The sequence below is a fragment of the Chiloscyllium plagiosum genome, unplaced genomic scaffold (genome assembly GCF_037043375.1).
Source record: "Chiloscyllium plagiosum isolate Xiang-an unplaced genomic scaffold, Cpla_swu_hap1 HiC_scaffold_1, whole genome shotgun sequence".
Taxonomy (NCBI): Eukaryota; Metazoa; Chordata; class Chondrichthyes; order Orectolobiformes; family Hemiscylliidae; genus Chiloscyllium; species Chiloscyllium plagiosum.
The window spans coordinates 102,210,780-102,224,773 of record NW_028270139.1 but is presented as its reverse complement, the minus strand read 5'-3'; the positions used below and the strand labels follow the sequence as shown (position 1 = coordinate 102,224,773).

The 13,994-nt window shown below is 38.0% G+C and overlaps 1 protein-coding gene across 9 annotated transcripts in view; it reads left to right on the top strand.

Moving 5' to 3' along the window:
* unc13bb (unc-13 homolog Bb (C. elegans)) overlaps nucleotides 1-13,994 on the top strand; it is a 640,614-nt gene that overhangs the window by 459,532 nt on the left and 167,088 nt on the right. For all 9 annotated transcript variants that reach the window (XM_087989458.1, XM_087989459.1, XM_087989467.1 and 6 more), the window contains 3 exons: nucleotides 1,874-1,926; nucleotides 6,464-6,542; nucleotides 10,489-10,563. In XM_087989458.1, coding sequence (XP_087845584.1) covers nucleotides 1,874-1,926; nucleotides 6,464-6,542; nucleotides 10,489-10,563 — 207 coding nt within the window. The remainder of the gene's footprint in view (nucleotides 1-1,873; nucleotides 1,927-6,463; nucleotides 6,543-10,488; nucleotides 10,564-13,994) is intronic.

Here is a 13,994-nt window from a genome sequence, read left to right as displayed (position 1 = left end):
AACCCGAGAAATAATGGAGCAAAAACTGTGGGGGCTTCCGGCTACAGAGGCAGGCAATATAAAAGGCCAGCCTAGGTGCTGAGGCCACTTTGTCCCATGGTAAACAAAAAAGGTATAAAACACCAAATGGCTATCATCTCTCATGCTCCATCCATGTGCAGTTGTTCTCTTCTACCCACCTTCTGGTCCTTTGGAGCCATAATGCCAATTTATTGACAACTCATGTGCTCCCACTCATGTCTCTTTGCCCTTAGACCCTCCAAAGCAACTTAATCAGTATTCACTTTTAGTAAACCTCAGGATGTATGCTAAGATGAAAGTAAGTGACATTGTAAGTATCAATTGATTAGTTCACTCTTCTCAAATTAACGTAATTGATAAAACCCGTTCATGACACTTAATTTCTTTCAACTATTTATTCCCTTATAGAAACAAGCACAAATGTTCACAGCTCCATGTCAGACTTTAAAATTACTTGGAAGCATCAGTCAAACTAAACTGACAGGAACCCTCCTGTGATAATCATAGATTATGAAATCAATCATGTTGCACATGTTCTATAATGATCACCCTCAGTCTATAGCAAGGGAGTGAAATAGCAAGCTTGATTTCTTTGAAATTGTTGATTATTAAAAAACAACTTAAATGCCTCGATACCTTGGTAATTCCAAGGGATTTTAAAAACCTTGATGTCTTGATGGTTCCAATGTGCTAATCCATTTTTTATATGCATTCACATCCACCTTAACTATTTCAAAACACACCTGGCCTTTCCCAAAGCACACACCCCTCTTCCCTCCCCTACCAATCCCATCACCAAAATAAAACTGTCCCTTGATCTCTCCAGAAGAGTACCCTACCTCTCCTCCAAAGAATTCTGATAAATTAGACCTTCTGCTGAAAAATATGAAAGCCCACAAGTTGTGTTCTGGGTCCGTCTGAAGTATTCCACCTCACTCCTAAATTGTGACTTGGAGATGTTGGACTGTCTTTGAGGAGACACAAAGTCAGTTATTTGCCGCAGTATCCTAGCCTCTGACCTCTTCTTGCAGCTACTGTATTTATGTGTTGAGTCCAGTTGAGTTTCCAGTCAATGGCAGCGCCCACAATGTTAATTGTGGGGGATTCAGTGATGGTGACACCATTGAATGTAAAGGCATAGCTGTTAGATTGTCATTGGATATCGTCATGTGGGTGGTGCAAATGTAACTCACCACTTGTCAGCCCAAGCCTAGCTTTTGTCCAATCTTGTTACATTTGAACATGGGTTGTTTCAATGTCAAGAATGGTGCTGACTATTGTGCAATTGTTGGCGAATATCCCCATACGGAAGGAAGGTTATTGATGAAGCAATTGAAGATAGTTGAGCGCTGGCTGAGGGTGCATGCAGACCTCAATTTACATGTGGACAACAGCCTTATTTAGATCACAATGAAACAATTATTAAAATAAACCTGTGCTGCAGAGTAGTCAGCAACCATCAGAACCTATTTAAATATTCAGTCTCATCATTCTGTACTCAACTCACACTAAATACATAATTTATTCTTTCCAATTTATCTTCTACTCTGGTAGTCATGTAGCTTTAGATTATTATTGATTTTTTTTTTGTTTAATTGAAGTATATTTTTGGAAACCTGTTCAATCTTTATTGAACAGATCATTTAACTTTCTGTTAATAAGGAAACTTTACAAACTTTTCCCCGTTTGTTACACTTTATGTGTTCTTGTGTTTAAAACACAGATGTTTGTGTTTTTTACATTTGGAAACAGAATGGCATAGTAGCAGCATGAGTTGATCTTTTCTGATATTTGCCTGATTGATTTGCAACTTTTAATATTAATTTCTCTTCTGAATTAAAAAAAACACCAGGCTCAACTTGGAGGTGATGGAGATCCTTCAAAGACACCTTGGTTGAAAGGAGGGTAAGTAATTCCTCTGTTGTCCCCTGCAAATAATATAGTATAGAGGCATCTATTAACTCACTAAGAAATTTCAACATTTTTGAAGTAATCTTTCTCCAGCATTGTCATTGATTTATTCCAAATAAAATATAAGATCTGATGAAGTGTAATTATGTATAATTTTCACTTAATTCTAATATACACAAAAGTTTCTAAAACCGAGAAATGTCATTTCACATTTTTTTAAAAATCACTTAAATCACCATCATTGCTGATTGTACGTGTGTGTGTGATATATACACACACATACACACATTTATATATATCTATCACAGGAGAGTTTTTTTGTTTTCTTTATAATAAATTTCCTGTTACATCCAGAAGAGTTGTGGTTTTCCATAAAAATGTAGCTTACGACACCATGAAAATTTCATGCTCACAGATAATTCCAAGCATTTTTAGAAACATATGCTGCATTGCCATTTTGACATCTGTTTGTAAAGGCCACATTAATTTATCAATTTTTAAGGGGAACAATGTTAAGTGGGGACTTGCCAGGCTTCTGATTTGCTAACTTAACCTGTGTCACCCACTCTTTTGACTTACCACATTTCCTACTTAAGTAACTATAATAATTGAAACTTTATTTTTGATCAACTATCCAGAAAGCAGTAATGGTTACCTTAAATTCCATTTGGCCTATGTTCTTACTTCTTCAGTTTCAAGTTTATTACTGTTGTAATTTTGATTTGATGAGACAGAGGAATATTTTAACATGAAGACCTTAACATTGCCTCCAGTTGATTAATAAAATGAATAAATGGAAGAAAAATGATTCAATAATTGTTCTGACTACAGAATGAATTTCTGATAATTAATGTTTTCAAACAAAATAATCATGTTCATCAGAAATGCAATGTACTCTGAAGTGCTGTAGCCAAACTTGCAGACAACACAAAAATTGATGGAAAGGTAAGTTGCAATAGGGATACAAACAGTTTACAGAGAAATATTGATCAGTTTAGTAAGTGAGCAGGAAGTTTGTAAATGGAACATAATATGGCAAAATGCAAAGTTGTTCGTTTTGGAAGGGAGAACAAAAGAACAGGATATTAATTCAATGGCGAAAGCTGCATCACAAAAGAACGAGTGAATACTCGTGCAAAAACGAAGAAAGCTAACACAAAGGTGTAGCAGGTAATCAGGAAGGTTAATGGAAATTTGAACCTTATTTCAAGGGGATGAGAGTATGAGAGCAGGAAGTCTCTTAAATCAACCGTAAAAGGTGCTGGCGAGTCCACATCTGGAGTACTGTGAGCAATTTTGGTCCCTTTATTTAAGGAAAGATATCATTTTATTGGAGGCAGTTCAGAGAATGTTCACGATGATGATCCCTGGTATGGAAGGATTGTGTTATGAGCTAAGGCTAAACAGGTTGAGACTCTACTCATTGGATTTTAGAAAAATGAGACGTGACCTCATTGAAACATAAATGCTGAGAGGATGTTTTCCTCTCTTGGGAGAGTTTAGGACCAGAGGGCGTTGTTTCAGAATAAAAGCGTGCCAATTTAAGACTGAGATAGGGAGGAATTTCTTCTCCCAGTGCATTGTGAGTTGTAGGGGCAGAGTCTTTGTGTACATTTAAAGGAGATATAGATATATTCTTCAAACAGTGGGGGTATCAAGGTTTATAGGGAAATGGCAGGAAAGTGGACATGAGGGATATCAGATCAGCCATGATCCTATTGAATGATGGAGCAGAGCCCAAGGGATGGAACAGCCTACTTCTGTTCCTATTTCTGAGTGGTGTTATGACTTGCTAAATTTTGGCTTAATAAATCAGTGAGGTCAAGAATTGTGGTTCCAGACTTGTGCTCTTCACCCAAAAATCAGAGGATTTTGCAAGTGGATGGGAATGTAGAATTCAAAACTAGATCAGCCATGATTTTATTGAAGGGTGAAGCAGTTTTGAATAGCTGAACAGTCTACCTCTGCTTCCACGTCATAGATTTGTATTAATCATGCACCTAATGTTGCATGCCCAACAAATAATGTGTGCAAAGCAAAATGATATTCAATGAAGGTACTGTGTTGTCTTGACAATGCCGGTGACCTTGTTATAATCAGTTACCGTTTGCACAGAAAATGGGCAAAATCCTTCTATTTTTAATAAAATTAATAACATTGATAATGGAGAATTCTAATGACTTTAAAAGGTCTCATATGTACGCAAGTGAATCCTGATACTGGTTAAAATTTACTGAACTGATTCAGATAAAGGTTCCCTATGAGAGGCTGGTTAGCAAGTTTGGATCTCATGGAATACATTGAGAACTAGGCATTTGGATACAAAACTGCCTCAAACGTAGAAGACAGAGGGTGGGTGGTGGAGGGTTGTTTTTCAGACTGGAGGCCTGTGACCAGTGGAGTGCCACAAGGATCGGTGCTGGGTCCACTACTTTTCGTTATTTATATAAATGATTTGGATGTGAGCATAAGAGGTACAGTTAGTAAGTTTGCAGATGACACCTAAATTGGAAGTGTTGTGGACAGCGAAAAAGGTTACCTCAGATTACAATGAGATCTTGATCAGATGGGCCAATGGGCTGAGAAGTGGCAGATGAGTTTAATTTAGATAAATGTGAGGTGCTGCGCATTGGGAAAGCAAATCTTAGTAGTACCGATACATTTAATGGTAAGGTCCCAGGGAGTGTTGCTAACAAAGAGACCTTGGAGACAGACACACACACACACACAAAAACCCACATGCGCACATACGTTTGTGGGGTGAATTTGTACTTGCAGAGATACATTGTACTTTGCTCAAAAGCTGCATGACTCCATGTAAGACTCTGTTATTTCACTTTTTAAATTAGAATCAGTTTAAACATTCTGACACAGACAGGGAACACAGGGGGCTAACACCTTCAACATATTATCTGGCTGACACCAATTGTTACAGTTAACATGAGAATGTAACTTTTAAAAAAAAGTTTAGTGATTTACAAATGAAAGAAGTGAACTATCATGATATTCTAACAGATGAAAGACTCAACAAATAATCAAAGTATTTTTCAGTGTATAATTTCAGTTACATCACACTGTAAACATTTGCTATAAATTCTGTGTCTAAAAATCGTGTCCTCCACAACCACCTGATGAAGGATCAGCGCTCTGAAAGCTAGTGCTTCCAATTAAACCTGTTGGTCTATAACCTGGTGTTGTGTGATTTTTAACTTTGTACACCCCAGTCCAACACAGGCATCTCCAAATAATGTCTTTTTAACCACCTGTGTATACACGATGCAAATTTCAAAGAATTATATACCTGAACCCATGGATCCCTCTGTTCTACAACACTACCCAAGGCCCCACGATTAATTGTATAAGTCCTGCCCCTGTTCTTTGTACCAAAATGCAATACTTCGCATTTATCTAAATTGAACTCCATCTGCCATTTTTCAGCCCATTGATCCATTTGATCAAGGTCAACATTAGTGAAGAGTTTCTCCTTGATTACCATTGATTCCAGTTTTGCTAGGACTCCTGGGTGAGCAAATTATGCTTTGATGTCAAGGGCAGTCACTCTCATCTCACCTCTGGAGTTCAGCCCTTTTGTCATGTTTTGTCCACAGCTGTAATGAAAAGTCAAGCATCCAATGTAGGAAGCAAATGAGTGTCAGCACAACTGTTGCTTTTCAATTATGCCTTAATAGCATTGTCATCAACAGATTCCATCACTTTAATGATGAACAAGAATATACGGAAAGCGGTAATTGTCCGTGCTAAATTATTCCACTTTTTGTGGACAGGACACAGCTACATAACTTTTTCACATTGTTGTTTAGATGCCAGTATTATAGCTGTACTGGAGTAGCTTGTCTAATGCATGGCTAGTTCTGGAGCACAATTCTTCATTACCATTTGTTGGAATGTTGCAATATCCAGTGCCCTTATTTATCTTTTGATGTCATGTGGAGCACAGCACTTTTTCTGAAAATGGCATCTGTGATGTTGGGGACCATAACCAGAAAATTATATTGATAATCTTCTTGGAATTTCTAACTGAATGTGGAAGAAAGTGCTTTGGCCTGGTCTCTTGCACTGATGTGCTGAGTATCCTGACATTTTAGGATGGTGATATTGGTGGAGCCTCCACCTCATCTTATTTGTTTAATTGTCCACCACTGGATGCACTATGATTGTTGAGCTTGGATCTGGTCCATTGGTTGTGAGGTCATTGAGTCCTGTCTATTGTGTGCTGCTCCAGTAGTCCTGTCTTTGTAGCTTTACCAGGTTGACGTCTTAATTTTAATTATGCTCAAACTCTTCTTGGCATAAATTCTTGCATTCGTCATTGAGTGAGGTTTGTTTTCACAGTTGACCTAAAGTATATGTCTCAAAGTACACGGTAGAATCTGATCTCATATTTTATAGATGATTAATTCAAGTCTTTTGATTGCTGATGCAGAAACATAACCACAAAACTATACGATCACATAATTGAATCCAACTTTCCAAAACCGAAAATACAAAACTATGTTGATATTGTTTCTAGAACTGGAGGCGGATTGTATGGTATTGACAGTATGCCAGACCTGCGGAAGAAAAAACCAATCCCACTTGTTAGCGATCTGGTAAGTCACTTTTTTTCCCTTCCAAATAATCATCTTTATGTTGCATGATTTATTAGTCTTTGTTACTGCCATTTCTCATGCTTTTATGTTTGGTTTCACTTTGTTGCTTTGCCTTCAACTTTATCTATGAGTGAGGTCAGAATTCTGAAATAACAGGGATATTTTGCTTGACATTAAACTAAGATTTTTGCCTTGTGTTTTGTGGGTGATCAGCTTAAGATCTGTCTTATACCTGATGGAAGTTTGCTTGAGCAGGAAATGCTACAGAGTTAATTTGTGTATTAAAGCACCTTAACATACCTTTCGTGTTTCTATTCATTGAGTCATTTTCATGGCAATGATTTAATTACGCTTTCCAAAACAGGATCATTTGGTATTCTTTCAAATACTTGAAGCCATTCTGTTAAAATCAGCTTTGGTACAAATGTCTAGATTGATTTCTGCCTCAGTATCTTTGAGGTTGCTGCCCTTTCTTTGTTGCCCATTTAATAAGTGTTCTTGTACATATTTTCAGAATGTTACTCTCAGCTTAATATTGGCCAACATCATTTTTAAAACAGACCTCCACTCATCTGATGTTCTTCCATAGTTTATCAGATTAATTTGACAATCAGTGATTTGTTCTCTTTTGGCAGTTTTAAAATCTTTGAAAAATGTTTTTGTTCATTATATAATTGAAGTTTTGTTGTTTGCGAGAAGGTTTAGTTTCTGCATCTTATGGTTTCAGGGCAAGACGAGCCAATTGTTTGGCTTCTAAGTTTCTGTGAAGGCAATTTATTTTAAAAGGGAGAATGATTTGTAATTTAACAAGGAATGTTAATAAAAAGATTGTAGAAATGAGCAGGTTGTAAATCAGGTGATTAGGTGTCCAAAGAAAACTAGTACTCAGAGTGTTTCAAATTAAAATTAGTGCTATATTTTATGAAATAGGCCCATTCTCATAGTGCGGTATAACAATATGACATGATTGCTTTGGCATCAGAAGAGTTGAACTCTGCAATAACAATATTGTAATTTTTTTGTATGCAAACATTCCTTTTGTGCAGGCCATGGTAAGTGGTACTACAATCTCCCCAATAAATGATAAAGGAGCATTATGCTTGTTGACCCTCAACTTCCACTTTTTTCTTTAATCATATTTTGCAGTATTCCATAAGTTTCCACTCCTGCATATTAATTGTTTTGAATGTGTAATATACATGAACCTTATATACAAAGCTGTTTTCTGTAAAGGACTAATGTGTAGAATTTTATTGTTAAATCATGATGTTAGTAGATGATATATTAGTTCTCGTCACTGTTGTAGAAACCATTAATTTTATCCCATCCCTCATTTACACTGCTTTACGTTTACCACAGGTGTCATAAGTTACCTCTGTATTTGCATGCAGGCAAGTATGCAACATGGGCACAATCCTGTTAAATAGTTTAAAAAATCTCACTATTTTGAATGTGAGTTACATGCATCTAAATTTCCTCGATCTTTTACTGCCATTGATCTTTCCACCTAAAGCATCTCTGCCAATAAAGGTTCTCTTAATGTTGCAATCACGTTTTCAAAGCAACGACAACTGTCAATTTTCTAGTTTAATTATTTTTCATATGATGTAATAAGAATTCTTCGTAAGACCTACACTACATTTACAGTTTCTCTTGATGTATTTTTCTGCTGAAAGTTTTCCCAAAATGCAGATTCTTAGACATTGGTGGCTTGTGTGCACGAACAAAGATATATGGTGGAATTTTATGGTGTCTTCTCTGCAGATTTGAAGTCCGTCCACCATGTCCTAGTCTTCACCAACCTGTCTTTCATTATAAAGGGTGCACAGAGGCATTGAGCAACCTGTCTGTCCTTTTGGTCTATAGAGGCTCTTGAGGGACCAACTATTGACCACTTAAATGGCTATCTGGTACCCACTGCAGCTTTACCCTGCAAGGAAAGGCCCAGGCTTTGGATAATCAAGTAACTCAAGCTTGTGTTGGTGAGAGAGTGTACCTCGGTTGGAGGCCCTTTATTACATCAGAAAACTCTTCTCCAGTACACACACCAATTTAAGGCTCCATCTGCCTGTGCAGCTGGATGTAAAAATTCCTATAGCAACTATTTTAAAAGAAACACAAGACAGTTATACTCAGTATTGTGAACAATATTTACCACTCAGTCAACAACACATTGCTGATTGTGGAGGCTTGTTTTGCTGAAATTCACTGCCATGCTTCCTGTATTATAACAGTGATTGGTTGTATATCACTTTGGAATGAACAGTGTTGCCATATAAATGCAAGTTATTTGTTGTGCAAAGGGAGATGGGAATGGGATGAAATCTCAGTTGAAATCCATACAGCTGTCCCTTGGTGATATCTTCTATCACTGGCCACTGGGTGGAATTTTTAAATAAGAATTTATACTGATATTTTCTTGCTCCAAAACCAGGGTAACACGCTTTTATCTGCAAGCTCAGATCTGCAAACAGTGCAGATTCTTTGTGGTGGGAATTGTTAGTTGTGAGTTTTGCAGATGTCATGACATCATCTTTTGCATGACAGTGACAGCCCATCAAATGAGCAAACTTTCATGGTAGAGTGGAAGGGTTGAACTGGAAGCAGAAGCATTGCCTCCGAGAAAAGTTCCAAATTGAATATATCAGTGAGTGAAAGCCAAGGTGGGCTGCTTAGTCGGTCCTCTGCTCTTCTTTGGCATCTCAGCTCAGTTCTAGAGAAAAGCATTAGACAGTCTAGCCCTCAGCCAACACCCTGTGTGCCCATTCCAGTTTCCTCCCACAATCCAAAGATGTGCAGATTAGGTGAATTGGCCATGCTTAATTGCCCATAGTGTTTAGGGATCTGTCGGTTCGGTGCATTAGTCAGGAATAAATGTAGAGTAGTAGGGGAATGGTTCTGGCAGGGTTAACCTTTGGAGGCTTGGTGTGGTCTTGTTGGGCCAAATAGCCTGTTTGCTCACTGTATGACTTCAATGATTTATTGTGTTATGTTTGAGAAGTCTTTGAGATGTTCATAAAATTATCAAAATAAACAGCAGCTATTGCAACTCCACTAGGAAAGAAGAAACTGTTATTTTCATAAAATAGTTTATCAAACTCAGCCATTAAATCCCATTTGAAAATAACTTTGATCCTGTTGAGCAGTTATATAGAGCCATCCATCATCTCAGGAGTTCATAAAATAGGAAAGTTCACAATCCAGTTGATAGGTGTATCAACAACCCCTGCTGAACTTTTTAAAATGCTTTCACTGTCAAATGGATGGATCTTGGCCTTTTCCGGAGGTCACCATCATCATCCACAGCCATTCACTCCCTCCACCTTCGATGTGTATTGACAGCAATGTGTATCATCCACGTGATTCCTGACCTTAAAACATGGGCTGGCAAGAATGACATTTGCTTTTGATGCTCTCCCATTGACATGAAAATCTGTCAGTGTGAAATGACCATGTGCACAGTTGAATAGCACAGCTTCTGGATTGCACACATTTAAGAACACCACATTACAAGAATGGGGAATTGGGTCCCACCCATCTTTATTTTCTTCCATCTGATGGGGATTTGTCTCCCATCAAATGAGCAAAATTCAACCATTTGACTTAGAGCAAACACTTAAAAAAGAACTTACCACTGGAATAATTAGTGATCTTAATTACTCCAATAATACTAATATCTTGTCAGTCTTGTTCATTCAAAGAGTATCCTTTACAACAGTCGTGTATCTATAAGGTTCACTCTTTTAATAAAATAGATCAAACTAGTTTGTGGAATTTTTCTTTTCCTTAAGCTAGTTCATAATTTTCAGTTGTGATACATGTGGTTATTGAGTTATATTATGTATACCCACATTTAATTTTGTGAATTCTGCCTGCATTATTTTTTCTGTATTCAAGAATTGCATTGATCTTGAATTTATAATACGAACTTGGTTTCAAATTACAGTCACTTGTGCAGTCAAGGAAAGCTGGCATTACCTCTGCAATGGCTACTCGCACCTCTCTAAAAGATGAAGAACTGGTAAGAACAGCATATTTGAAAAGAGTCCATATGTTAGTATTTTTTATTAACCAAAACAGAAAATGCTGCAAACACTGAACAGGTCTGGCAGCTTCCATGAACAGAAACCAAAGAAATGCTTCAAATCAGTTATTGTTCATCACAACTGATCATAATTTGCAGTTTTGTTCATTCTAGTTGCACCTTATTACATTTTTGTGCATATAAGGATAATTTTCACTTTCAAAAACACAGGAGTATTTGGACAGGTGGCAGGTTACATTTCTGAAACAGAAGAAGATTCCTAGGTTTCAGGAAAGACAGCAGATAAAAGGAGACTAGAGGGGTAGGATCCGTAAGGTAAGTGTAGACCGCTTGTGAGTTGAGAAGAGCTGAAGAAATATCCTTCATGTCCAGCCAGCTTTCCTGTAATTACCATCTTCCTGTCTCTATCACTGTTCTCTGTGCTCTTCTGAACCCTCTGGCCAGCATCTGAATTGCACACTAAGACCTGTTACCCTGACCTGCCCAATCTTCTCCCTTTGGCCATAATCTGCTCTTCATCTTGCTGTCCCACCAACAGCTGTCGAGATGTTTGAACTGCTGAAACAGTTTTAATACTTCTTTCCTGTTCAGATGACACGTACCTCCTTTCAGTTCTGGGGGCCTGGATTCCTTTTCAGTTTTGACAGTCAAGTGACTTCCACAAAATCTTATGACCCTGAGGATTCCACAAGCCTAATAAGTTAGCCTGCTGGTAGAATAAAAATGGCTCTTCTCAAATGAAAAGTCCAAATTTTCTGCTAGGATGAATCTGGCCTTCTGCTCAAATCAAACTAAAACCTGATTCTTGGTAACTAAACTCAAATTAACTATCAGTGACTCTTCATCATTTGTTTTCTCCATGTCCTAAACTGAGTGATGTAAACTTCATGAATTAACACCTCAGCTTGCTGGATAGCACTTACAAAGTTATGTGCTTTTTGTTTTGGAAATGTAAATCATTTTTCAAATGACTTTAAACTAGTTAAAGTGAGGGAGGGCTCAGGTGAGTTTATTAAATTTTCCAGACAAGTAACAGGACAGAGAATATGAAAAAGGGGGTGGTCGACACTGGACTGAAGGTGTTGTGCTTAAATGCTCCCAGTAGAAGAAACAAGGTAAATGGCCTGGTAGTGCAGATTGAAATTGATGGGTGTGATATTGTGGGCTGCAAGGGGATCAGGGCTGTTGATCCCGTTGAAAGGACAGGCATATGGACAGAGGAGGCAGGGTTGCCTTGTTAGTAAGATATTAAATTAAATCAATATCAAGTGCAATTAAAAGGTAGGAAGGCATCGTTCTGTGAGTAGATTTAAGAAATCACAAAGCAAAAAAGATCCTGATAAAAGTTATGCACAGATCTTCTAGCATTAGTCAAGTTGTGGGGTAGAAAATAAATCATGAGATTGAAAAGGCAGGGAGAAAAAGGCATTATTACAGTAATCGTGGAGGATTTCAATATGCAGATGGACTGGGAAAATCCCCAAAAAAGGTATTTGGGGAATGTCTAAAAGATGCTTTTATGCTAACACTGACTTCAGTCACTGGTGCCTTGTCCTTTTCTTAGAATATTTTGTTTCCCTTGGGATGAATTTTTGTTGTGCCTCCTGAACTACCCTGAAACCTCTGTCATTGCCTTCCCGGATTGGCACCCCTTCCAATCAACTCTGCCGGCTCCTTCCTCATGTCTTTGTAGTTACTTTCTCTCAAATGTTATACTGTTACATCTGATTCCAGATTCTCCCTCTCGAATTGTGGGTATTCTGTGATATTATAGTCACTGCTCCCTAGAGATTCCTTTACCTTAAGCTCCCTAAACAAGACTGTCCCATTGAACATCGCCAAATGCAAAACTGCCTGTTCCCTAGCAAACTCTGTCACAAGCTGCTCCACAAAAACCCTCCCATAGATATTCCACAATTGCTTTTCTTGAAATCTACTGCCAACTTGAATTTTGCAGTCCTGCATATTGAAGTCCTCCATGGTGATTATAACAGTGCCTTTCTTAAATACCTTTTCTATCTCCTGATTTATTTTCTGCCCCAGTACTGACTACTGCTAGGAGGCCTGTATGTAAGGCCATCAAGGTTGTTTTCCTTTGTAGTTCCACAACTCTATCTACACAGATTCTATGCCTTCTGACTGTATATTGCTTTCGATTTAATTTCTTTTCTTACTAACAAGGCAACCCTGCTCCTTCTGCAGATTTCCTTTCAATAGGTTGCATATTCCCAGCCCTGATCACCTTGCAGCAAGGTCTCTGTGATACCCATGATATTGTAACTGCCAGTTTTAATCTGCGCTACACGCTCATTTACCTTGTTTGGTATACTGTGTGCCTTGAAGTACAACACCTACAGTCCTGCATTGACTAACCTCCTCATAGTTTTTAACCTGTACATAATTCTCCTATTTATCTTCAATTTGAAAGTAACCGACAGTAGATTGTCAAATTTGCAGCTATTACTAACCAGTGAACATATACTTTCTTGTGATATGACTTTCTTTTGTGCTCAGCCCTGGATCTTGGGTTTCAGTTTATACTGTTAGAAGTCCTTTGAAACGCTAAATAAAAAAGTAAGCAAAATGCACCTCTCCCCCTCTGCACAGGTCATGGTAAGGAGATTAGGAGGCTGCAGAAGGACTTGGAGAGGCAAGGAGAGTGTATACATCTCTATGACTCTAAAACTGGCATTTGGAATACATTGTAGAAAAGTATAAGGTTATGCACTTTGGTATGATGAATAGAGGCATAGACCATTTTTTACATGGGGGAAATGTTTTGGAAGTCCGAGGCCCAAGGGTACTTAGGAGTCCTAATTCAGAATTCTCTTCAGGTTAACATATGGGTTCATTTGGCAGTTCGGAAGACAAATCTAATATTAGTATTCATTTCAAGTGGGCTCGAATTCAAGAACAGGTATATGCTACTGAGGCTATACAAGTAGTTCTTTTGTAACGCGATGGTTCCATTTTTGTGCAACCCAGCATTAAAGAAAAATCACGCTTTAGAAACGACACTTAAAGTGTTGGCGATCTAATTGCGTTGCAACCAACACACGTTTTAAAAGTTCATGCTTTCGAAACAGTGTCCCCAATTTATCATTAATTCTTGTCAGACTGCATTTGAGAGATTATAAGCAGTCTTGGGTCCAGTATCACAGGAATGATGTGCTGATGTTCGAGGGAGTCCAGAGAAGGTTTACAAGAATCATCCCAGTGATGAAAGGCTTGTCATATGAGAAGTAGTTGAGAACTTTGGGTCTGTACTCAATGGAATTTAAAAAATGACAAAGGTATTTCACTGCAACTTGCAGGATACTGAGAGGTCTGCATAGTGTGAACATGGACAAGATGCCTCCAATTGTAGGAGAGACTAGGACCCAAGGGCATACCTTCAGTGAAAGGAT